Below are 25,698 nucleotides of genomic sequence, written 5' to 3' on the forward strand. Positions count from 1 at the left end.
TTTCTATATATGGAATGTGGTAGGGCTCATTATTATACTAAAGGGACAGTCAAGTGTTACGACACTATATATAGAATGAGCTCTTTGAAATGTTATCTTTATCACTTTATCATAAAATTATAGCTGCCTTCAGACTTTTTATAGTCTACAGATCTATCCCTCCATTTCTATATTGATACTATGAACTATAAAAGACCAAAGCTCTAGAGTAGATTTTATATGTTAAGTCATCCTTCCCTATTATATCTTTTTTTTTTCTTTTGGTTTTTCGAGACAGGATTTCTCTGTGGCTTTGGAGCCTGCCCTGGAACTAGTTCTTGTAGACCAGGCTGGCCTCAAACTCACAGAGATCCGCCTGCCTCTGCCTCCTGAGTGCTGAGACTAAAGGTGTGTGCCACCACCACCCAGCTCCCTGTTCTATCTTTTTAAAAGTTGAGTATTCTCATAAATCTCTTCTAGACAAATTTTCAAAACAATTTGTTGAATTCTATTTTAAAATACTATGAAAACTTTTCTTAGAATTACTTTAAATTCCCAGTGGTTTTTAAGAAATAGATTATCCAATATACATAAGTGCTGTCACAATTGGCTAGCCTTTTAGTAAAATAAATAAGAGTCCTACTTATTCCACATATAGAAATGAATTCCATTTGGTTAACTATAATAAACATGTCCCAGAATATTAGAAAACAATGTATTTGTGATTTTGTGTTGGAAGCCCTTTTTAAACAAGGCATACACCTAGCATTTTAGAGAAGTGGTTGATAAATTTGACAGAAATACTTTGTAAAATGTTTTCAAAATTCACATGTACTTTATTCACCAAGTAACTACTATGGGCTTAGTAGTAATGGGAAATTCAAAGGATTTTAGACAGTGCTTTCCATCAAAAATGATTGACATCATCGGGGGAAAATATAAAAACAACTACATATAAAATGACAAATATAGAACCAGTTTTTCTATGTAGTGGTTCACTCTAGACCACTACATAGACCTTGAGATTGATCTCTGCACCACTCTTTCTTGTTCCCTCTTTTGGCTTATTTTTATTATTGCTGTTGTTTTATTATATTCTTTAGTAAATGTCAATGTACTGAATGCTTATACTTATAATCACTAGGTTTTAGTCTCCCCAAGTAAGTTCCAATATCATCAATTACCTATAGATAAAAAACTGAAGCTCAAAGAAGTCGTTTTTCCAAGACCACAGAAAGAGAATACGGGCAGCTAGGATTTGAAACCAGATTTCTCATCTTCTGCTGCCAATGTCTCTTCCCTTCCCACCTTTAGACTGCTGCTATTTTGTCAAATGGAAAATTTATCTCTGAAATAAGAATAGAGAATAAATAACATGCAGCTTTGTTTCTTGTCCTTCCGACTCTACAGGCAGATGCCAGAAAAATAAACATAAAATGCGTGTGTGGTGACATGAGGGAATGTCCTCACCACCACTGTCCAGACTCGACCTTTTTATCCTGGTGATTCTCAACCTTCCTAATGGTGTGACCTTTAATACAGCTCCTCATGTTGTAGTGACTGCCCCCCCACACACACACACACCATAAAATGGTTTTTGTTGCTATTTCATAACTGTAATTTTGCTGCTGTTGTGAATCATAATGTAAATATCTGTGGTTTTTAACGGTGTTAGGTGAGCCCTGTGAAAGGGTGGAGAACCACTGTTTCACCCTTAAACTACGACCAGAACCTACTATATAATCTGCAGGGTCCTGTGATCCAGGGGAATGTGCAGCTCTTGGTCCAAGTCTTAAGAATTACAAAACGTGACAGAACGAAGTTGGATGCCCTTCTAAGCAAGGGTGGCACCCTCTTAAGCCCAAGAGTCAGACCCTCGCTAAGGGTCTGTCTCCTTTCTAACATCTGTCCCTGGCTTTGCAGAGTCACAGCCCTGCTCCGATGAAGAAGGTTGCTCAGAAGTCTTCCTCCCCACTGACAGTGACTACGACTCCAGTGATGCCCTGAGCCCACGAGACCTGGACCTGGTTTACTTGTCATCGCATGATATCGCCCAGCAGGCCCTCAGTGGCCTCAGTGGCAGCGCCCCAGATGTCCTACAGGTGCACGACATGAAGGCTTCCATGGGGCCTGGCCAGGACCCTCAGGGCTCAGTGCAGGGCCCAGACACCGACCACTCGTGTGCAGAGTTTCTCCACAGCCTGACCCTCACGGGCTTAGCACCCAAGAACCATGCCAAGATGGTGCCGGGTACTCGGCCGCCACTGGGCTTCCTGGGAAAGCGCAAGCCAGGCAAGCACCAGCACTATGGTGGCTTTAGCCGTCACCACCGCTGGCTGCGCATGCACAGCGAGACGCAGTCGCTGTCACTCTCAGAAGGCGTTTACACGCAGCACCAGTCTCGGGCCTGTGGCCTGGCTCAAGATCCTGGGGAAGCAGAGGGTCCTGGACCTGTGGTGGATGGGCCCCGGGGCCTGCCTCTGACCCACGCAGCCAGCCTCCCCGAGGAGCGCAGAAGCTGCCTCCAGAACCACCCGAGGCGTTCAGTGCACAGAGTCTATGTGGAATCCTACCCAGACACACTCGTGGGCCAGGACACAAAACTGTGGACGGGTTTGAGGTCTACCGCCGCAGGCCGTACCAGCCTGCAGAGCTCCACTAGTTCAGAGATGAGTCTAGACCCCTCATCCCCGGTTTCAGAAATACTAAGTAGTATGCTTTAGGATGGCCCATGTCAGCTATCTTCTGTCCCTCTCACCCCCACTATTCCTTGCATTTCCTGCCCCATTGTGTTTCCCCATCTTTTTCAAAAAATTTAAAAGAAGTTCAAAGGTGACATGTACAAGGCTCTTTCCTTTTTTCCAAAGTGGGGGGGACAGGATAGAGGAGTGGGGAAGCGAGAGTTGCCACTGCCGTTTCCTCCTCACCCTAGAAAATGTATATCTGAGACCCCCGATGCAAATATACAACTCTTTCGGTGGCACCTGTGGCTAAGAAGCTAGGCCAGCCCAAGGAGAACACTTAATTCTGCACCTGTCTCTGTAATCTCAACCCTGGGCTTAGAGTTCTTTTGTGAGTTTGTGGCTGACAAAGAAGTTCAGTCAGTGGAAATAAAAATGGCATAGTTCTTCCCACCAATCCAAACTTTCGGAAGAATTTGGTGAAAAGAAGCCCATGCCATATCTCGAGAGGAAGGGGTTGAGTAGACTTGTGCAGGATGTTTCCTCAGCTAAACAAGGACATTCCAAAGGGCAGGGTTCTCGGGGCTGCCCAAGTCCAATTAATCCATGAGCACTCACCTGGTTAAGCGAACCTTGGACGGGCCTCTTCCTTACTTGGTGTTATGTGGAGAACCCCAGAAACCAAAGTGGAAGACGCTTTTTTTTCTAGCCCTGTCTTGCGAGACAAAATTAGGCAGGAAGAAACCCTTCCAGCACACTCAGATCCCATTCTGTCTTGACAATGAACAGTAGATTATTCCAGAGTGCAAGGCGATGGCTCAGTTAAGTGAAGGTCTGGATTACAGCAACAAAAAGGGGAAAAGAAAAAAGAACTAAAATCCTTTCTTTACAATAAACCAAATGGGTCCATGGCCGCTGTACCGTTTAGAATGGCGGTAGATATGTACTATGTTTTAAACTAATCAAATAGTTACTGAACAAGAATGTGTCCCCCAGATATGGTCAGGTAGTAATGGGGTTCCTCTAAGCACCAGAGGCACATCCTTCACCCTCTTGTCACTGGTCAAGACTGTTCAGGGCTGGGGTGGTTACTCTCTATTTTCATCATGCTCCTCAGAACATGAGGTCCTCCCCCACCCCAGGTCATCTGGCCCATGGCCACATAGGAAACCTTGCTTTAGTAGCCTTGGCCAGGTGTTTGTGCCAAGCATGTACACACTAACAGCTGGAAAAGCTTCTGTAGTCATACTGTCTCCTACCTGAAATTCTCATAGGTGAGAAACTCAAACAGAAACCACACACTACTTACTCAAGAAAGGCACAGTTCTTTTAGAGCCAAGACTCGTTCAGTTCACTGATATTCTAAACAGTCCTTTTCTGCATAACAGGCTTTTTGGTTAACTACTGTTCTTTGTTGTCCTGTTCCTGTCCTCAGCCCTAACTCCTCCTGAAAGTTCATACAAACCCCATGTTCACCATGTTCTTCTGATTCCCTCTGCATAAAAAAAAATGATTTAAATATAACTAATTATCCCATTTAAAAGGCAGGGCTTTGGCCAGGGCCTGTGGCCATTAGAAAACTATAGCCATGATCCCAGTCTTTTATTTTTTTAACAGATTTTATGCTCAGTGAACCCTCAAAGAATCTTGATTAAAATGTCTGCCAAGTATAGTGGTGCCTACCTTTAATTCCAACATTTGAGAGGCAGAAGCAGATGGATCTCAGTGAGTTCAAGGCCAGCCTAGTCTGCAAGTCCTAGGACAGCCAGGACTGTTACACAGAGAAACCTTGTCTCAGAAAACCAAAGTAAATAAATAAGAAAGTAAGTAAATAAGTAAATAAATAAAATGTCTAGACTTTCTCTGACCATATCTCAGTGGCTTATGTATATGGAAGGAGTGAGGGTGTGTATCTTAAGTCCTGGGCCTGACGAGGAGGCCAATTAAGGATAGAGGGGTTTAATGACTTCCTGAAGGTTGCAAGAACTGACTTCATGTCATAAAACTCACAAGTACTTCTTTTATAAAGATACCCCTAGAAACTGGTACAAACTTTGTCAACTAGTGATTGTCTATTCTGCTTTCTTTATTTTCATAAAAGCATCTACTTCTTATTCCAAATCCAACCCAACAAGTTTCCAATATCACAAAGCTCTTTATTGCTGGAGAACACAAATCTTATCAATAGATATATAAATCAACTAATTAAAAACCAAGTTTAGGAGAGATGTCCATTTAAAAATTTTAGCCCCTTGTGAATAATAGGAATGACAGTGTGCCTACATTGGATTTTTGCTTTTAATTAGAAGATAAACTGGACACCCTTGATACATTTGGAAGATGAATTGCTAGAACTGCCAAGGATAGAGACGTCAAGGGATGCTGATCCTGACTACCTAAGGGGTAGTTTGCCACTGAATTAGATGGAGGGTCTTCAACAAGAAGTCAGATCAGAGGCTCACCCACTCCGCTAATCTTCCGCTCAGCAGGTTCTGGCTTACTAAACCCAATTGTATTAAATCAAAACCCACTAGTTCATATGACATTACTTGGTTATATTTTCATTTCCACGAGAAAAAGAGGCATGTCCTTGGGATGCGTAGTGTGCAGTAGACTTCAATGGACATGCTTAACACAGCTGCAAATGTATTTTGCTAACAACATTCTCACATTAAGTAGTTAGGTGATAACCTCAATAATCACCTACTTATTCAAAGAACCAGGTTCATCCCGACCCCACTTGTGGATCCAGTTGAAGTTAATGCATTGTGGGAAAAATGACTTTGCTCTCTAATTCAGTTTTGTATTCATTCATTTTGATGATGCATACATCAGGAACTTAGACTATCTATGATATTTTGTTTTATTTAATTGTGTTTGTTTTATTTTGGATATGATAAATGTGCCCTTTATTCTCTTTGTATACAATTTAAGAGGCTCTTGAGGAAACTTCCCTACTTCAGGTCTCTTTTCCAGTTTTACCAACCAACCTGCTTTACTCAGACCTGAATGTCCATCTCCTATCCTTTGTGACGATCCTTAAAAATCAAAACATGTGGCCCTCCCATGCCTTTTTATGTGCAAAGCTGGACAGAGAACCAAAGAATCAGCAGCAAAACAAATTCCCAGGCCACAGAGAGCTCACAATCTAAGAATCTAGCCACACACAAACCATACATCATCTCATGAATCTATTGAAGAGGGGGCAGCCTATCGCAGACAGACAGACAGCGCGTGTCTGGCTAGAGATCTCTAGCTGCACTCCTGCCGTCTATTCATGAGAGAATACACCCTAGAAAATGAAAATGTCAATGCAACCACTCACAAAGCAAGGCTATCACGTCCTCTAGCTGGTGAGGTTACCTGGGGCACAGTAATTAAAACCATTAACTCCAGGGAAGGGGTATTTTGAGAAGTGGGTACTTAAAGATGAGCTCCATTGGGCTTTCAGAGCATTCACTAACACTCAAAGCAATAATTATACTGAAGAAAATGGTTCCATTTGGTTCAAAACCTGAAGCCAGCTACAAATAATATCCTGCCAGCCCCCTTTTCCTGAAGGATCCCAAAGCACTTTCTGAACAGCAGTGACTGAAGCCTTGTTGTGTTCCCCTAAAGAGACCTTGTCTGGGAGCCACCTGGCAAACACCTACCCCATCCTTGCCAGGAGATCATGCCAGACAAGTGGGAAGGGAGACTGACCTCTCATTCATTGTTATCCTGACATCCAAGCGTGTACCCTGAAGAAGGTTGAGCTCCCCCTCCCCCGGAAGACAACTTTAGGACAAGAAAATGTAGCCGAAAACCCAGCTCATTGGCACCTTTTTGCTCCTCACTCTCTCTCAACCCACGATGTACTTGTTGTCTCCGAGAACTGTCACTCCGGGCTGCCAAGGGGTCGGCAGTGCACTTCAGATTATGACACTAGCGCTCAGAAGTCACTCATTTCAGAGTGCGTCCCCAGTAGTGAGAGGACACTGTTACCTACAGTTTCTTAGTTTGGTGGGTAAGAGCTACCCGCAACAGTGAACATCTTTGCATATCTGATCATTAAACTATAAAATACCAATTAGAGTGGATAGTTACGGATTAACGAGAGCACTCTTAGCAAACGTATCATTTCATAAAGTCTACATAGTTTTCCAGATGGTTCAATGAAGCAAATCGAAGCTTCCTCGTATGCCTTTAAGGAAACATTTAAAGAAACTGTTTGGGAAGCAATGATATCTCTTCAAAAGTAGTTTGACAGATATGGGGAAAACTGTCTTTCTTTGCTGGTCGCTTCTCAAAAGTTGTCCAAACACATGGCTCATGACTGTTATGCTAAACTTCCACGCAGCCTTACAAACAACAAGGGTAGTGTATAAAGCGATGTTGTATAGCTTGGAAACTCATGCTAAGATCTTTATTCAGAGTTTTTCTGAGGTGTTGGACTTTGCCATTAGCAAAAAGTATTTTTAGAGAAAAATCCATTGACTGTTTATGAAGCACTGATTTTTGCCATATTTCAGGTCTCTGGTTTTTCCACCGTATCTGCACACAGTAGTTATATTTGTGTTTCAACTGTATCTTCTACTCTTCTTGGTGATGAATTTGTCAAATTGTCCTTCATCGGGATAAGTGGATTTACCTAACAACTGGGAAAGCAGATTTAAAAAAAAAAAAGTTCTATTTTGATAAAGGAAGTAGAAGGCTTGTTGCTGTTGCTCTTGTTGCTGTTGTTTTAAATATTGCCCTGAGGTCTTTCTTTCCCAATTGTAAACACTTTTACATTTCAACAAAAGCCAATATTTAACTTAGCGGCAAGTGTTATGAAGCTGTTAGTTACTGCTCTTTGCCTCTCTTCCTTCAATCCATAGGAAAGTCTGATGAAATCCTCATAGTCGGCATTAACTAACAACTAACTTACAAAGCCAAGTCTGGCAACTTATTGTCATCTGAGTTTCTGTGTTGCTCCTTGCCTTGTTGCAAATCAGATGTATGGGGATAGTCCATGCATATGATCATAAGCATTGTATGATGTTTGTGATGGAAAAAGAATTAAAGTGTGTGTTTGTGTATGTATGCATATGTTATTACAATATGTGAGCTATTTCATAGAAATAGTAATTGACATTCTACTAGGCAGGGTTTGATTGCTTTCTGCCTGCTATGTACATACTAATCTGACTGATGATTGGTTGTTATTTGTTCAGAACGTTGTCTCCTGTTCCTCTGTTTGGAGCGAAGTGAATGTTAAAATTTAGGTTTCAGTACATTATCTGCACAACTTACCGTGCTTTATACCTCTGTAAATATGCAAATGAATTCTGTGTGATGTGTTCAGTGTGACCTCCAATCTTGAAACAATAACATTTTGTAGTATGTACATTTGTAAACCTTTCAAATGGATATTGTTAATGGCCAGTACACTCAGTCAAACTCAGCACTGGTGAAATGCATGCCTCTCCAGAAAGAGGTCAGGAATTAACAAGAATTAAGATAATATTTTAATGGCAAGTATTTTTGATAGTTTCCTACCTGCTTCTCTGTATTTTCAAGAAAAAAAGTCAACATAAGAAATCTTAGCTATCCAAGGGAATGACTTTGTTTCATAAGCATTAAATATACTTGATGACTTATCACAATATTGTTGGAGATCTATGTCAAGCATAAAGAACGCAAATGTATTTTTGACTCTTCAGATAATTTTTTTCATGTTCTAAGGGCAGTTTGTGAACACTTTGTCTTCAATGTAGAGAAATGTCCACTCAATGATAAACTAATAGAATTCTCAGTAACTGGCTTACCTAATGCTTTTTCCATGTCTCGTTGAAGACCAAATATTTAAAATAAAATAAAAATGCCTTCAACCTGATGTGTTAAAATCTCTCACTAAAAATTTGAAGCTATTGTTTGGGACATTGTGCTGACAAATGTCAGCAAAGTCTACCCAATTGGCTCTAGATTAATTGGTGACATCAGGACATTTCTCTTGCCTAATTTGTTATTGCCAAGTATTGAAAATACAGCATCAGATTATCAATGGTAAATACTCCCATGAGGATGCAACTTAGCTATTGGAACTCATAGCTTCCTCTTCTGTATGCATGTTTAAACACCCCTAGTGCATTCTGCATGACTGCTCTATCTCTGATACTCCATGCGTTCCTTCTGTTTCCATCCGTGTAAGGCTCCTCCTCCCCACATGCCTCCTGGCAGAGTTTAGACACTTTTACCATATCTAAAAGCCTACAGAGATTACTTTAATCCCAGGAACCTGCACAAAGATTCTCCTGAAACTCCAAGAGAAGAAAAACTTACTGCTTTGGATCATATTTGTTTTAGGCTGCTTTACAGTAAGTAATCTTTTCAACACAAACGTGCATGTGTGCATGCATGCACATACACACATACACACAACTTTTATTGGCATGTTTGTGGTTGGCTTCCCTAACAGCCTCAGAAGGCTGGCTTTGTTGTTCTGGCCAAATACGCTGTTTTCTCTGTGTAAATTGTCATCTTTCTAAGTAAACCACTACTTTCTTTTCTTAATTCTGTCTTTAAATAAAAGTTCGCTTTCTTTTTCAATCCAAACAGATGACACTGCTCTTTAATGTGCCCTTTCTTCTGTGCCCCTCTGGAGGAGATACTGTGGGGAGGGATAGGCTAGAATAAAGGGTAAGGGAATGCCCTTTCCAAATTTTACTGGCTAAGTAAGAAACACGTTTCCATTGACTCTTTAGCCCTCTTGATAACATTGTGCCTATTTAGTATTTGCACCTGTCAACAAGAAATAATTCACTTTTCTCCATAACTTAAATAAAAAACAACCTAAGAATTAGGCAAGTTAAAATGTTTGCTTTTCTCTGCTTAGGGGGACTGTCAAGACAAAGAAGAAAACAACCTAAGTTATCTTGCTCACTGTGGTCGTATGAAAAAAAATGACCCCCAAAGGAGTTACGCTATTGGGAGGTATGGCTTTGTTGGAGTAGGTATTGACTTGTTGGAGGAAGGGTGTTACTGTGGAGGCAGGCTTTGAGGTTTCACATATGTTCAAGATAATACCCAGAGCCTCAGTTTACTTCCCCGCTGTCTGCAAGATGTAGACCTCTCAGCTACCTCTTGAGCACCATGTCTGCCTGTATGCCATCATTTCCCACCATGATGATAATGGGCTGAGCCTCTGAACTGTAAGCGAGCCACCACAATTAAATGTTTTCCTTTACAAAAATTGTGGTCATGGTGTCTCTTCACAGCAATAGAAACCCTAAATAGGACAGATGTTGGGATCAGAGACTGGAGTGTTGCTGTGATCGGCCTATCATGTTTTTTGTTTTAAAGAATATGAAACACCTTCGCACTGTAGATTAGAAAAGCAATTGAATGCTTTAAGCACTGTTTAATGGGCCATACCAGTAGGAGCATGGAAGACAATGGTGCTGAGGGTGATTTGAACTGTGGGGGACTGGCTCAAGGGGTTTTACAGGAGAATATTAATATGTGACCTAGCGATCATTCTTGAAATATTTTGGTGAAGAATGTGACTGCCCTTTGCCCTTGTCAGAAGAGTCTGCCTGAGGCTAACGTGAAGAGTTTGAGATTAATTCCATTGGCAGAGGAAATCTCAACACAGCCTAGCATAGACTCTGTTGTGTGGTTGGTTGTTAGTGGTAACTTGAATGAAGATTTATAATGAAAAGGAGCAAGCTCAGCAGGATAAATAAGAAAATGTAAAATTTGAGATGAAAAGGAAGACCAGGAAGTGTAATGGAGCTAAATCCTGTGTCCATGGAGGTAAACAGATTAAGAAATGGGATAAAGGGAGGGGTGACCTCAGGTCAAAGATCCCACCCAACTAAATCTCCAATTTGTGAAAAGGAATTAAAAGAAACCTTAAAGTCAGGCGTGATGGTGCACACCTTTAATCCCAACACTCCAGAGGCTGACAGATCTCTCAGTTTGAAGCCAGCCTGGTCTACAGAGTGAGTTCAAGGACATCCAAGCTTAGGTCATGAAGAAAATCATCAAAAACAGAAAGTTGGTGAAGGTGTAATTGAACAAGGGGACCATGTTTCAACCCTCGTAAGCAGCAGAACTTGGCAGGTTTGGCCAAGTGGTTCTGGAGATAAGGATAGAAGAACGGGGCTTTGCAATCTTTCTCTGAGACAAAGGAAAGCTACTGAGGCCAGGCAAGTGTCAGGGATGTCCCTAAATGAAGGCCTAGGAAGACTATTGTGCGAAGCTATGAAGTTAAAGTCTGCATTGCTTTGGAGACCTGGAGATATTAGAGATGCCAGAGTTTTGGGATATTTGTGAAAAACAATCAGTTAATAGGGAGTGGAACAATCCCAAGAGAAAGAAGTATATTAGAATCAACAAGACAGAAAGGAGTTGGAGATCTGAAGAGCGTTTTGACATTAGACATGGATCTTGCCCAGTTGGTTTCGGTCTTGCTTTGGTCCAGTATTTCTTCGCTATGCTCCCTTCCCTAGGCTTCGGAATGCTAATTGTATATTCTGCCATTATATGTTGGAAGTGTGTGACCTGCTTTTTGTTTTTAATTTTACTGGATATTACAGCAAAGAGATTGCATGACTCTCAGAAGACACTATGAACTTTAGACTTAAGTTAGTTTGAGACTGTTATAGACTATGGGGACTTTTGAAGTTGGACTGAATGCATTTTTGCATTATGATATGGCTACAAGTCTCCTGCCCCCAAAAGAAGCAAAAGTAGTGGTAGCATAGTGGAGTGGAATGATTTGAAAGAAAGCTGCCCACAAAGGGAGTGGCCCTAATAGAAGGTGTGGTCTTACTGGAGGAAGTGTGTCACTGTGGGAATGGGCCTTGAGGTCTCCTATGTTCAAGCTATACCCAGTGAGAGAGACCACTTCCTGTTGCCTGCGAGTCAAGATATAAGAACTCTCTTCTACTTTCCAGCATCATGTCTGCTTTCACACCACCATGCGGCCATGATGATTATGGACTAATCCTCTGAAACTGTTAGCCAACACAATTAAATGTTTTTCCTTTGTAAGAGTTGCTATGGTTATGGTATCTCTTCACAGCAATAGAAACCCTAAGACACCCACATTTACATGATGTCAAGAAAGTTAGAACTTTGCAATAATTGTGGTTTTGTTTTTTTTTTAATTTCAAAACTACATTGTGCATGACTCTTCATGTAAGGCATCCTCACCTTATAGTGGCTTGTCTTGTTAGCCATTGCATTTCAGTCATTTTTCCAGAGACGATACTGGTATTAGGCAACGGCTAGAGGGATGGAGGTACCAAGCGGGTACTGCACTAGGTAGAGCCTCTTAGTCAAAAGTGAATGCCTGTTTGGCCAGTCATCACTCCCTCCCTAACCACACATCACAGCTCTTGCCATGAATACCTACTAAATGGGAGACAGACCACAAGAAGTCAGAAGAGAGCGCTTTAAAACCAGGTTAACTTCTCTGTAGAAAATGGATGCGGGGCCTTGCCAAATGCAGCCAGACTTGAGCTCACAAAAATGGCCCTGATGAAGTTCAGTTCTTCTTCTCGGGGCGCCTTGAAATTATTTCTTTAGCATTACTTTAAAAACCCCCACAATGCGTCCTACACATATCCAGAGCAATGGGGTTGGGGTGGGCCTCCTGGGCAGAAGCAGAACTGTGCCTTGTGACAGAACATGTAGGCTCTTGCTCCTCAGAAAGTGTTCAAGCGTCACCATGATTTGAGACGGCATACACCTACCCCAGCTAACGCTCTGAGAAGGCCTGAAAGCCTTTTCCTTATTCAGCTCTTGAGAACAACAATCTCTGATGCATTCAGAAAATACTCTGAAGTGACATCCTGTTTGAACTAGTCGTCCACCTCTGGGAGGTCACCAAGACAAGACAAATGTGAGAGAGAGAGAGAGAGAGAGAGAGAGAGAGAGAGAGAGAGAGAGAGAGAGAGAGAGAGAGAGTGAGAGAGAGTTTGTGTGGTGTGTATGGTGTGTGTACTTCGGGAAACCAGAAGATAATCTCAGGAGTCATTTCTCTGATATCTTCTTTTAATTTTCAAGGTCAAGGTCTCCCATTAGCCAGGTACTTTGCCAAGTAGGCTAGGCTAGCTACCCAACAAGCTCCGAAGATCTACCTGCCTCTACCTCCAACCTCACCATCACTGGGATCGCAAGTACTTGCCACCATGCCCGGCTTTTTTATCCGGTTTCTTAGAATCCACATTCAGGCCCCCGTACTGGAAAGAAGTTATTTACCAACTGAGCCACCTTGCCAGCCCCAAGACAAGAACATTTGTCTCCATTTCATAAGTAAAAAGAGTAGGGCACAGACAGTGAACCCCATACCCTCCGGCTTTCCAATGTACCAATTATGTGCCAATAAATTGGATCCTTTGAAAAGCAAAATAAAAGGGCCATTGGCAGCTCCCTCCAGAACCGACACTCCACATGGACAGATACAGGCAACATCTATGCACAGGCATACGTACACACGCACCATGATCAGAGATATGAGAACTGGAACATGGAGGGAGCATGTAGACACCCTCTTCTCTACAACCCCCAGGGAGCTCAGGAACCAGGCTATCTGTGACCACAGGAGACACCCCACTCTTCTCTGGACCCACAGTTGAAAATGCTTATAAGATATGCAAACTCTTTCTCAGCTCTGAAATTCCACGAATGTAAAAATCTTATGTTGAGTAACCACCAAGGATGTGCAAAGGTTCTCGGGCTATTTCTATTTTGATTACACTCTTTGTGCTCTTGCTCTAGGTAGGGAAGCACATGTTTTAAAAGGTGAGAAAGTGACACCGGGTCTATCATAGATGGGAAAAAAAAGAACCCGTGGGAAACCCAGACTGGGCATCCTGAGAGCCTCCTCCATTTCCATAAAATGTCCTTTGTTGTGGAAGGACTTAAGTCAGCGTTCTGCCGCTGGCCCCAGTCTCGCTCAGAAGACAATTCCATTCCACCTGTTTCAATTTCCCGGGCCTTGGCTCTCCGGTCACTGTGCAATGGTAGTAGGAGTGGCCTGGAATATGGCTTGGACCTTCCCTGACATCTAACTTGGCACCAGCACTCCCCACCAGCTGTTCCCTTAGATCTTGCCTGATCATTGCTATAAGATCCCTTCCCTGGACTGTCCCAGCAAGGGTCAAAGCATTGCCCAACTCCAGGGGGGCACTATTATTAAGTGTGGAACGTGTTCCCGTTAGCCACTTCCCAGAAGCCAGTCATGAAGCAAACAGGCCCCTTTGCCAGACAACAAGGCTGGAGGAGGCATCTCCTCTGAGGTGGAAGGGAAGACTAGACACAGTCAAGGGACACAGCACAGGGTCCTCTCTGTGGGACATTTATCATCTCACACTAGGACTGCTTTGAGATACAATGTTGGCCATACATCTGACTCTTACGAGTTTGGACCAGCTTGAGTACCAACTTCAATCTTTTCTGAACTCTTCCGACTTGGCTGAAGCCCAATGCCAAGCATTGTTCTCTCTCTGACCCCAACAGAGGCTGTGAAGTCAGAACGGCATCATTTTCTGACAAACATTTAGCCCATTTCCTCGGCTCCCGGGAGGCCTGATATTGAAATGTTTCCTTCCCCGTGGTTATATTTTCCTTGGTTGAAAAAGTTTTGTTTTGGAAGTTGCTACCCTGTTGAGGTAGTGAGTCAGTATGGGAGGTCGGTACAGAGGGGAAAATGCACATCACTGGCAGAGGCCAGAAGGATGGGGGTGAGAGGAGATGGGAGATGCTGGGTGGGAGAGAAAGGACCACACCCTCTGCACCCTTCCACCCTTTCAGGAAGAACATAGCCCTTCCAAACCAGCTAAGGGCTTCTTCTCCAAGGCTAAAAGCCAGGTCTAGCTGCCTCCTGAGAGCCTGCTCATGGAAACGAATAGGATAGGTAGGGTGGGAAAGAAGCCAACAACCTATGGGGCACCTACTGAGTGCCACTCAGTCTTCTGCTTTCTACTTTGGGGGGCAGTGGGTAGCATCACCCATGCTTTATAAATGGGAAACTGAGGCTTGCACAGGGAAATCACCTACCTGACGTCACACAAGGAAGGAGAGAGCAAGAGAAATTCAAGCTCCGTGCAGAAGTCTAGGGCCCACTCTTTTGTAAGGTCTCTCTATGGGATCCACTCGTCCCCAGAGAAATAGACTCAGTAGGGCATGGCTTTGGAAGGATGTGAAGGGCTTCTGGTAGAGGCACACCTATGTGAGCAGGGGCAGGGGACGCATTGGCAGAGGGGAAGAGGTTTATGGATGTGGGCACTCTTTTCCCTGTCTCGCTCCCTGGCATTTTTACCATCCCATACATTTTCTTCACGAGAAGGAAAAACATGTCAGAAAGATACAAGCACACATAGAGAATCCCCTGCTCACACAAGCAACACACACGCACATCCACACAAGCATAGAGGCACACACATCTGGAGGTAAATCTCAGGATTCAAGGGTTGGCCCCTTGCCAGCCTGGAGCCCCAAGTAGCCCACTGAGGAGCTCTGGTCTGCAACACTTTGGGAGGTCAAATCCATGAAAGAACCCTGCTAGTTTTTTTTTTAAAAAAAAAAAAGAGAGAGAGAGAGAGAGAAAGGGAGAAAGAAAGAACACCAGCACCTCTCATGATGGGAGGTCAGAAGGAATGAAACCAGGAGAGGGGCAGGGGGTGGGGGAAGAGTATGGGGGTGGGGAGCCTGGTGCTGGCAGCTGAATTCCTACCCTGGCCCAGCTCCAAAAGATTAAAATAGAGCTCTTAGAGTGTCCCCTCCACAGACCAGCCTGCCAGGGGCCAGACAATACATGGGTTTGTGCTCCAGCGCAGGCCTCTCGAGATGTGATGTTTTTACCCCGGACAGGACAGCGAAAGGCACAGAGGCACGGCTAAGCCATTCCAGCGCTCCTTTGGCCAGCAGTCCCAGTACAGGCCACAGCTCAGGGAGAGCTGCCGGCTGCTAGGGCACATACAGATTGGCTCTTTTCTCTTCTCACCCCAGGGCAGACTCCTGGGCTCACACTTCTTCATTTTATACACACACGCACGCGCGCACACACACACACACACACACACACACACACACACACACACACACACCCCAAAAGCCCAACCACAAGTCTTAGCAGATTCATTATACTTTAATTGGAGGGGGCGGGCTCAGCTGTTAAACAGACAGCCCTAGTGCAGACAAGGCTTTCACAGGGCGTCCCCAAGAGCATCGAAATGCTCCAAAGAGTACAAACCCTTCATTTTCTCTACCCAAGGCACACAGCTTCTCCCAGAAGGAAGCCCCGCTGGCCCCTTGAGGTTACAGCTGCTTCCTTGGAATTCTTGAGGATTTCAGGCAGCTGGAGCTTGAGTCCAGCATCTCAAACCACTCACTAGGGCAAAAGGATGAAGACAAGAATATGGCAGCTAAGAGCAGAGCCTCTAGAGTAGGCCCAGCATGGGTTCTAATCTTTTAATAAAGTCACTTTATCTCTCAGGGAATCCTTTCCCCCTATCATTACAACAGAACCCACTTGTGGTCTTCAAGGTCCGAGGGGAAAAAAATGCAAGGGATAGACCACCGCTGCTGTGTAAATAGCATGTTTTAGCTAAGCAAAAAAAAATCCCTCTACTAGATCCCGCATAGTGTATGCATGTGTGTATGCACATGCATGTGCCTGGATACCTGTGTGTATGCCCATGTATGTATAGCCCAAAGCTTAGAGCTCATTAGACGATTATAGCCTTCGATGGTATACCATGCTACTTTATAAAATTTTAACATATAATAACATTATTTTAGATTATAAATGAGTGCCTAGGGTGATGGGTGGAAAATGAAGGAAGTTCTTCCTGCCATTCTTCTTCCCCCTTTCTGTTCATTGGGGAAAGCAGTCACTTATTTTTCATGTGAAAACCCCTCTCCCGGCTCATAGACCACTCATTTTCCAGAGAACCAAAGTGAAGAAATTGAGACTAGCCCCCAGGAGTTGATAGACAAAAAGCAGTTTTCATGACATAACATATTTTGATAGTTTTAGCTACTCAGCTATGAAGATCAGGATCTATGATGACCCAAACCACTCACTGCTTAGTCTTAAAGACATTGAGTTTGTAGTTTTTGAAGCCAGGACCACAAACTAATGAATTACATGTCTTAGCAAAAAAAGAAAACAGGTCTGGAGGGATGACTCGGTGATTAAGAGCAATTATTGTTCCTGTAGCTGACCCTCTTTTGGTGCTCGGCACCTACATGATGGTTCACAATGGTAACTCCAGTTCTAAGGGATCTGATGCCCTCTTCTGACTGCCACAGGCACCAAACACACGCATCCTTGCAGGCTAAATATTCATGAACATAAAATAAATAAATCTAAAGAAGGAGGGGAATCGTCACGCACAAGACTGCGACAAACAGCCCCAGTCCATTAAAAAGACCGATAAATCCATGACCAAGCCAAACAATGCCCACCAAAAATGTGCTCCTAACTGGTAAGGGGATCTGGATCCTCAAGTGAAAAAATGGAAATGTGTGTGACAGTGGTCTCGGACCTTAACTTCCTTCCATTAGACCTGGCTTGCTCTCCTGCGATGCCACTAGGGTTTGCCTCCCTGGGTGTTTAGAAGACCTCTCCAGTGTGGTAAATACCTCAGCGGCCTCTTTCTGACTTTGCTTTTGTTTTGCCTTGGTTGTTTTAGGAGCGGCACCTTCCTCTGAAGTGTCTTGCTTCCGTTCAACACATTTAAACCCCTTGTGAGGTCTGTGCAGTTTGCAGTGATCTCTTTTCTTATAATTCTCACGCCCCATAAGGCCAGCACCACAACTGCACTGGCACCCTTACAACTTGTATCAGCTTTACAAGTTCATCACCAATAGGGAGAGAAACAGTGATTTCCGGGTCTTCCAACTTTAAATCTTATGTATTCTCTATTGTAGCACACCTCCCTACTAAAATCCATTTAGTTGATTTGCTTTCCAATGACCTTTCCATATGGTTAGTCCTTACATTTATTCCAGTTGAGTTAAAATACAGAGAGTGAGCCGGGCGGTGGTGGCGCACGCATTTAATCCCAGCACTCAGGAGGTGGTGCTGGACAGATGGTTCAGTGGTTAAGGGCACTGAATGTTCTTCCAGAGGACCAAGGTTTGATTCCATGTGAGCACCCACAAAGTGGCTTACAAACATCTGTAACACCTTCTTCTGGCCTCTAAGGGTATCAGGCATGCATGTGGTGCAATTACACAATTCAGACAAAATTTCATACATATAAGATAAAAAATAAATAAATCTCTTCTTTGCAAAACAAAAGACTATAAGACATGCATTTACATACTCAACAACACACATAACCAATCTCAACATGACCCGTATCTGTAAATCTACTCCAGAGCCAGTCCAAACAGCAAGCCGATACATTTTCCTGGGTTTTTCTTCAACCAAGTCAGCACTTTGGGAAAGTAGCTATGATATGAACAAAACAGAACAATGGCTCAGAGGGTTGGAAAGAAGACATAATTTGCCACAGCAGAAACTACTGTAAAATAATACAAAAACAGGCACCTAGGCACACCAGATTCTTGCCTTGGGAAACCTGTCACACAGAGGCAACATCCCAAGGAGCTAGGCGTGACCATGCTGCATGTCATTACAGCTGCTGATGGTGACAAAGCTAACGCAAACCACCCAAGAATTGGGCAGTTCTATTTCCTCCATGGCACAGTGCTAAACGATGAGCGACATCATTCCGTTTTGTTTTGGCCAACCAGAAGACTCAGAGGGTGAAAGTACCTGCTGGACAAGCATGACCACCTGACTCGATCCCTAAGCCCACAGACATTGGCGAAAACCAACTCTAACAGGTGTCCTCTGACCACATCAGATCTATCTACACATATGTATATGTGTTTATGGAGAGATCATACATCTCACACACATACTCATAGGCACACACAATAATAACAAATAAAAACATCTTTTTGAAAAGCCATCTTTTTCTCTTGACCTGGAATGATACCTTGATGTATTGAGGAGACACAAGGAGGATGAAATGTATTTTATGGATCTTGCCTACTTTTGCTCAGTTGTTTTAAATCCTATTGCAGCATAAGTGTGTTGTATGTCTACACCCAGAAGTAAACTCAGAAAGAAACATGAGCTGTTACATTCATAGTTTAGACTGAGAAGGGGAAGCTAGAATTAGCATTTTCACACAAGGCTGAGTTATTTGACTTAAAGGAAACAATATTTCTGTAATTTAAAAACAACCATAAAGCAGCTCGAGATGAAAATAAACTAAAGCCCAGAATTTGGCCATGTCTAATTTGAGCAAGGACATCACAGAGTCTTCCCTTCAGATCTTTAAGTCCATCCAAAGGACCTCTCTTAATTGGCCCCAGATATCAACATTTGTGCAGGCGTGACCCCTGTCTACATTGATTTTCAGAGTGGTCACCTCTACTGGATCCAAAGACTGAGGTTGTGACCAACTTTCCTGACCCCACTCTTCCCACCACAAAGGGGGGAAAAAGGAATCTGGTTCCTGATTAAAAAAAAAAAAGGTCAAGAATAAATTCTTTCCAACTCAGCTGTTCTGCCAGCCCATCTTTCTTACTCTTTTCTCTCAAAAATCCAGATGCTGAGCTCTGGGAACAGGTGGCTGAAGGAGGCAATAGAATCTCCTTTTCTAAAGGTCTTAATAAAGGGGAAGATGGGGGCAGAGAAAGATGGAGAAAAAAGGGAGGGAAGGGCAAAAGAGGGAGAGAGGGAAGCAAAAAGAAGGGGAAGGAGGGGACTCAAATTAGTAACTTAATGATGTACCTGAAAGCCTTGGAAAATCAAGAGCAAGCAACACCGCAAATAGTAGATAAGAAGAGATAATCAAAATCAGGGCTGAAATTAGTGAAATAGAAACAAGCAAACAAAAACCACTACACAGAGTCAACAAAACGAAGATTTGATTCTTTGAAAAGATTAGCAAGATTGACAAATCTTTACCCAAATTAGTCAAGAAAGAGAGAAGATCCAAAAATTAATGAAACTAAAGATTAAAAAGGAGACATTGCCACAGACACAAAGGAACTTCAGAAAACCATAAGGACATACTCTTAAAATTTATATTCTAAAAAAAATTTATATTCTATTAAACTCAAATATCTAAAAGAAATGTATGAATTTCTAGATGCATACGACCTACCAAAGTTAAATCCAGATGAAGTGAATACACAGATTCATAAATATAATAAAAAGGAAAACTACTAAACAATCTAACAGGATGGAGACTCTTAGTTGGACAAAGTATTTTGGGGGGTGGAGTGAGATCAATTTGGGGCATTTTGGGTAAAATGTTCAAGCTAAGCAGCAATATGAAAAGCTGCTCTTTAAAGCCCCAATGTAGAAGGAAGTCTATTCAAAAGATCTTTAATGAGTTCACTATTTCAATATTAAAGATTAATTGACAACCTACTAGATGCCAGACTCTGTGCTTAGTACGCATTAATAAGCTCTAGCAATTATGCCGAATTCTGTTTTTTCTATTGATCCAGCCTAGAAAACATGTTTTAGTTTCATTATCAGACTATAAACAGAAACCAAAGATGTGTGTGTGTGTGTGTGTGTGTGTGTGTGTGTGTGTGTGTGTGTGTGTGTGTGTACCAAGTCAGGTACAGAATAACCCAGGGATTTGAAAAATATTGAGCCAGGGGTGTTGTGATAGCCATGTGAAATTTTAGAAAGGCTCCTTAGATGGTTGTTAAATGGATATCTATATTTAGTACCCTGAAGTAAGGCTATGACAGTGGTCATTAGAAAGTAAGTCCATAAATTCTTTGATACTCCTCCCTTCAAAAGATGGAGTTGGGACTGGGGATGTAACTCTATCATAGAACATTTGCCTTGAATGTGTGAGGTACCAGATTTAGTTATCAGCACTGGAAAGGAAAACAAGAGAGTGATGGTTTAATTCTCCTCCCATTGTAAGTTGACTGAGCTTAATATCCATGTATTGACTAGAAGATAGCAGATGTGGCTAGGTCTTAAAGAGATTACGGATTCTGCCTTGCTCACTTGCTTGAATCCCTGGCTCTAGGGAAGATGGTCATCATGTCAAGAAGCTCAAGGAGGTATGGAGATAGCTGAGAGGGTGCTTACTCTAAAACATGAAGACCCAGGTTCAGATCCCCAGCACTCACATGATATCTGGACCTTGACCAGTATATTTATACCAGACTGGGAGGTGGAGGGGCACAGATAAGCAGATTACCAAGCTTGCTGGCCCCTTAGCCTGGACAAGTTTAGTTGATGTGGGATGTCCTTCTATATATGTGTTGCTTTCATTGATTAATGAATAAAGCTGTTTCGGCCAATGGCTTGGTAGAGTAAAGTTAGGCTGGAAATCTGAGCAAAGATACAGAGAAAAAGAAGGCAGAGTCAAGTCAGTTGCCATCAGCCACCGAGGGAAGAAGACATGTAGAAGATGAGGTAATGCCACAGCCATGAGGCAATACATAGACTAACAGAAATTTAAGATACAAGAACTAGCTAGGAAGATGCTTGAGGCTTTGGCCGGTGTTGTAATTCATATAGTGTTTGTGTGATTATTCAGGTCTGGGTGGCCAGGAAATGAAAGTTCAGTCTCGGTCTACGTTTAGTGAAAGGCCCTGTATCAAAAATAAATAAGGTAGAAAGTGATAGGGAAAGATATCACCCTCTGACTTCCATACTCAAAAATGCACATACAAACACACATACACACACTCACAGGAGCTCAGGCAGTTCTATGGAGAAGCCCATTTGGTGAGAAACTGAGGCTTCTGCCAAGAGCCAGCCATGAAGCAATCCCCAAAGCAGATCTCCCAAAAGCTCTTTGAAGTCTCAGTTACTTGCCGCCCTTACCAACATATTGATGGTACTTTCATGACGTATCTTAGACTAAAACTACCCAGATAAGCTGCCCCTGAGGTCTTCACAAACACACACCATCTTCACGCTGCTAGATCGGAAGTCATTCCTTATGCAGCAGTGGACAAACCAAATGGTAACCTTGAGGTGGATCTGGTAGAAGGTCAATTACACAGGAGGAAATGCACATGATCACCTTCATATGAGAGTGAAATGGAACGGTTGTAAGGCTTAAGTACTGACTTCCCTGTGTTCAGCCAAAGACAGACCCACTGGCTTTCAGGGATCCTTATAAGACACCCTTTACTGGCCTAAATGAGCTTAGAATCTGTGTTCTTTGTTATCAACTCATTCTTCATGTTTCAATAAGCCACCACCAACTTCGGAGTCTTCTCTCCTCTGGGTAGCTGAGTATGGTTACTCTCATGTTTGGGCAAAGCCTGGCATGGTTTTCCTGTGGGTCTTCTTTGGATCCACATTGGCCTCCTCCCGCCCCCGCACCAGAGAGAAGCCACTACTTTGTTTTTGCAATCCTTTTCCTTCCATAATTTAGAAACCCAGCAAATGGAAATTGGATTTAAGGCATTGCACCAGGAACCCAGAAATCTCTTCAAAGCCTAACTTGTGGCAGTCAACATTCCCCCTGCTGCTATTGATAATTTGGACCACATTGACTAGGTTACTTAACATTTGCAAATAGGATTCCATAGCAGCTAAACGTCAAATACATGAACTAGTTCGTCATCCACCAAGAGTCTGAGCCCACCCTCCACCCACCCTTTAGCCACCAGAATGTCAGCAGCCCAGGCTGAACTTCCCACCCACACACCCACCTCACGACCTTGTTCCTGCAAAGGGCAAAGGGCCTCACGTTTACCATGCATGTAGCTTCTGAAGTCAGGAGAAGAAGGACTAGATAGGGATGCTGGGATCCCCCAGAACAAATCCATGGCAGGTGAAATATGTCCAGGACCTAAAGGATGCAATTAAACCCAACTGACAGAGATCCAGAGGTTTTCCTCTCAAATTGCATAATGTGAGGAAACAAAATTGCATAATGTGTGACTTCTTTGGCAACACACATCTCCGTGTTGAGGACTGAGACAGGGACAATACGGTGGGAGACTCGGGCAAGAGGTACAGGTGCACAGAAATGAAAACAATGGACTAAAACACCAAGCTCGTGGCCTGTTGTTTCTGCTGGATTCCTTAGTTAGCGAGTGTGTGCATTTATATGTGTCTTCCTGTGTGTGTGTGTGTACGCACGTGCATGCGCACACGTGCATTAGCTGGGGCCGGGGGCAGGGAATGGAAGGCCTTCCAGGGACGGGGCAGGAGCAGGTCTACACATTTTACATGGCAGTCACAAAGAAAGCCGTCAGACGTGTGTGCTCATGCCTACCTTTGGCCAGCTCCGACAATAACGTTTGCGTCTCCGCCCTCCTCATTTCATAAACATTTTATATACATTTTTAAGTTGGAATATTTCTGCTCATTTGGGGAGAGTGCGCCTTTATGGATCTGGGTCTGCCTAATTGGAGCCTGACACGTTTCTTTGGCGGGTGGGAAACAGGAGTGACAGATGCTGAACTGGGGGATGGGGGAGGGGTGATTAGAGGAAAGGAAGAATTGGGGGGGGGGGGAGAGCGATAAGAGGATGATTCCCCGTGAAAAAGAAAGTGTCTTTATTGTCCTGTTTTCGTCCTGTTCCACGCCTTTCCGATGTAAAACCTGCTGGACCTGCTTTTTAAAGTTATGAGTAAAGGCTGTGTTGCTTTCCTGAAGGACCTCAAACAATTCAATCCCTCTTTCCCCATCTACCTGTGGCATGTGGGGCCGGCTTGGCCTGAACAGACGGCTGTTTATGGATGGTAGCATCTGCTGCTGCCTTGGTGAGGTCACTGTGTTATGTTAAATATTTCTGCCTCCTAGTAGAGGAACCAGAGCTCTCAGTTCTGGAGACCACCGCTGCCTCGCTGCCCAGCACAGACAGCACAGCCCCCAAGGTAGCAGCTGCCCCTCGGAGAGGCCACTTAGGCTCCCCATGAACCGGCTGACTCCTTCAGAGACCCTGGCCTACAAATGTCAATAGTCCCGCTCTCTCTAAACAGCTTTGTCATGTGGTGCTCCTAAGACCACATCTGGTTTATTCCTATCACCACCCCAGTCATCCTGTTGTTGCTTTGATCTCCATTCTAAAGATGCATAAACTGAGGCTTAGAGAAACCAAAGGAAATAGAAGGCAGTGAATTGAATCCAAGTTCTTCAGGCTCCATAATTTTAAATAGTTCCAACTATGGCTTCTGAGGGAAAAAAATAGCCTGGAGGATGGAAAGCATTAGGAATGTTGTGCAGTCTATGATCTCGTACAACAGTGCCTCAGTTTACCCTACTCTAAAAGAAGAAGAGTGGAGCTAAGTATGTAACTTGGCCAATAGAGGGCTTGTCTAACGTACACAAAGACCTGGATTTGATCCCCACCAACCCCATAAACCAGGTATTGCGGTGTACACCTGTGATCCCAGCACTTGGAATGTGGCAATGGGAGGAACAAGAATCCAAGGCCATCTTCACCTCCATAGCAAGTTCCTGGGCTGCCTGGAATACAAGAGACCCTAGCTAAAGGGAGAGCGAGGGGAAGCCGGCTTGTGGCTCAGAATCCAAAAGATTCTGGGGTTGTCTTCCAGAAGGGTGGCAGGAATTATCCCTCAACTATATGGTAAGTGTGATGCTCCCACCAGAAGACTTTACTGAGATGAAGAAACAGCATCAGGAGGCCAGATGGCCACCGCCTTCTCAGAATTGCTATGGGTCAACAGAGACTTCTTTCGGGTTTGAGTGACCAGTTTGTTGACCCAAAGAACGAAGCAATATTCATGGGCGAACTGCCTTTCCCAGTATGTGCATCCCTCTAGCATTTCTCGGAGAAAGAACTCCAAATGTCCCACAACTTGCTACCCCCACCCCTCCACCCCCGCCACGGTTCTGGAACAGAAATGCAAGCTGGGAGCTTTAAGTTCTCAGAGGTTCTGGCATGGGGTAAAAAACAAAATCCTACAAGGCCCCTGTTTCTCTGAAGCAGTGGACCAACCTAACCCTCCAAAGACATATTTTTCCAATGTTCTTTCAGTGGCTATCCTGGGATGTGGAGGAGCATGTGACCAAAACAAACGGATTCGTTTTTTAATCAGGTCTGAAAGGCACACCAAATATTTCGCTTCCCCAAGGTGTCTCCATCCCTCCAGCTGTGCCGGCTTCTCAGCTGGGTCTCACAACCCAAGTTCCGGACACCCAGACAAGTAATTCTAACCAGCAGTGCCAGGAAAATATTAACGTTTTAAAAAAATAATACAGCAGAGATTGGTTTATTTTTAAATATGTGTCTATCTTTCTAGAACGTCTTTCACACCAAAGAACACTGGGCAGCTCCTCTCTTGCCTGACCTGAATTAGACATGTCTAAGTCAAATTGAATTGAGGTCTTGCTTCACTCAACCTTAGAAGGTTGCCCCAACCTTTGAGGCAGATTTTCAAACATTCAGTCCCCTGGGGAATATGAACTGGTTCTATTTCGAAGATGGTGGGGGCGTTGCACTGGGATGACGCTGTTGTGGCGAGCAAAGCCTGCAGAGTTGGTGGGCCTGAATGGCTTTCCTCCCTGGACAGCCAGCTCTCCAGATGGGGCAGCCAAGGCCTGCTACCTCCTGCCTAGGGGTCACAGAAGGAGACTCCAGAGAGCTGTAGGGTTAACCAACCACCCATAAATGTTGACTCCGCCTTAGGCCTTCAAAGACCTGGGGGAAGCAAACAAACCACATAAATCTTTATCTGGGCTCCTACAACTATGCTGGGAGGTGGCTCCAAAAAGAACCCCGTGCTGACTCGATACGGGAGGATTAAAAGTGATTTCGGGAGCACCAAGAGACAAGGATGGATGGCTTTTATTTTTCTCCTCCTCCCCCCCCCCCCGCCTCGGTCCTTGCTTTCCCTTCACCACCCCAACTCCATAAGAATGAATGTTTGTTTTGGGCCACCCAACAGCTCCATGGTGAGAACCTTTGGTTCTTCAATTGGCTTCATCCTTTCCACTGCAAAGAACTCCCTGACCATCCAAAGAAGCATGAAACAAGAGCTGGCTGTTTGGACCAAGTCATCCTCCCTTTTCAAATGC

The 25,698-nt window shown here is 43.7% G+C and overlaps 1 protein-coding gene across 1 annotated transcript in view; it reads left to right on the forward strand.

Moving 5' to 3' along the window:
* Nucleotides 1–3,506, forward strand: part of Ankfn1 (ankyrin repeat and fibronectin type III domain containing 1) — a 371,750-nt gene extending 368,244 nt beyond the window's left edge. Inside the window, exon 20 of the mRNA XM_075991135.1 lies at nucleotides 1,903–3,506. Within this exon, the coding sequence (XP_075847250.1) occupies nucleotides 1,903–2,702 (800 nt within the window). The 3' untranslated portion in view covers nucleotides 2,703–3,506. The remainder of the gene's footprint in view (nucleotides 1–1,902) is intronic.
* Nucleotides 3,507–25,698: the final 22,192 nt, after the last annotated feature.

The sequence above is a fragment of the Microtus pennsylvanicus genome, chromosome 11, assembly GCF_037038515.1.
Source record: "Microtus pennsylvanicus isolate mMicPen1 chromosome 11, mMicPen1.hap1, whole genome shotgun sequence".
Lineage (NCBI taxonomy): Eukaryota > Metazoa > Chordata > Mammalia > Rodentia > Cricetidae > Microtus > Microtus pennsylvanicus.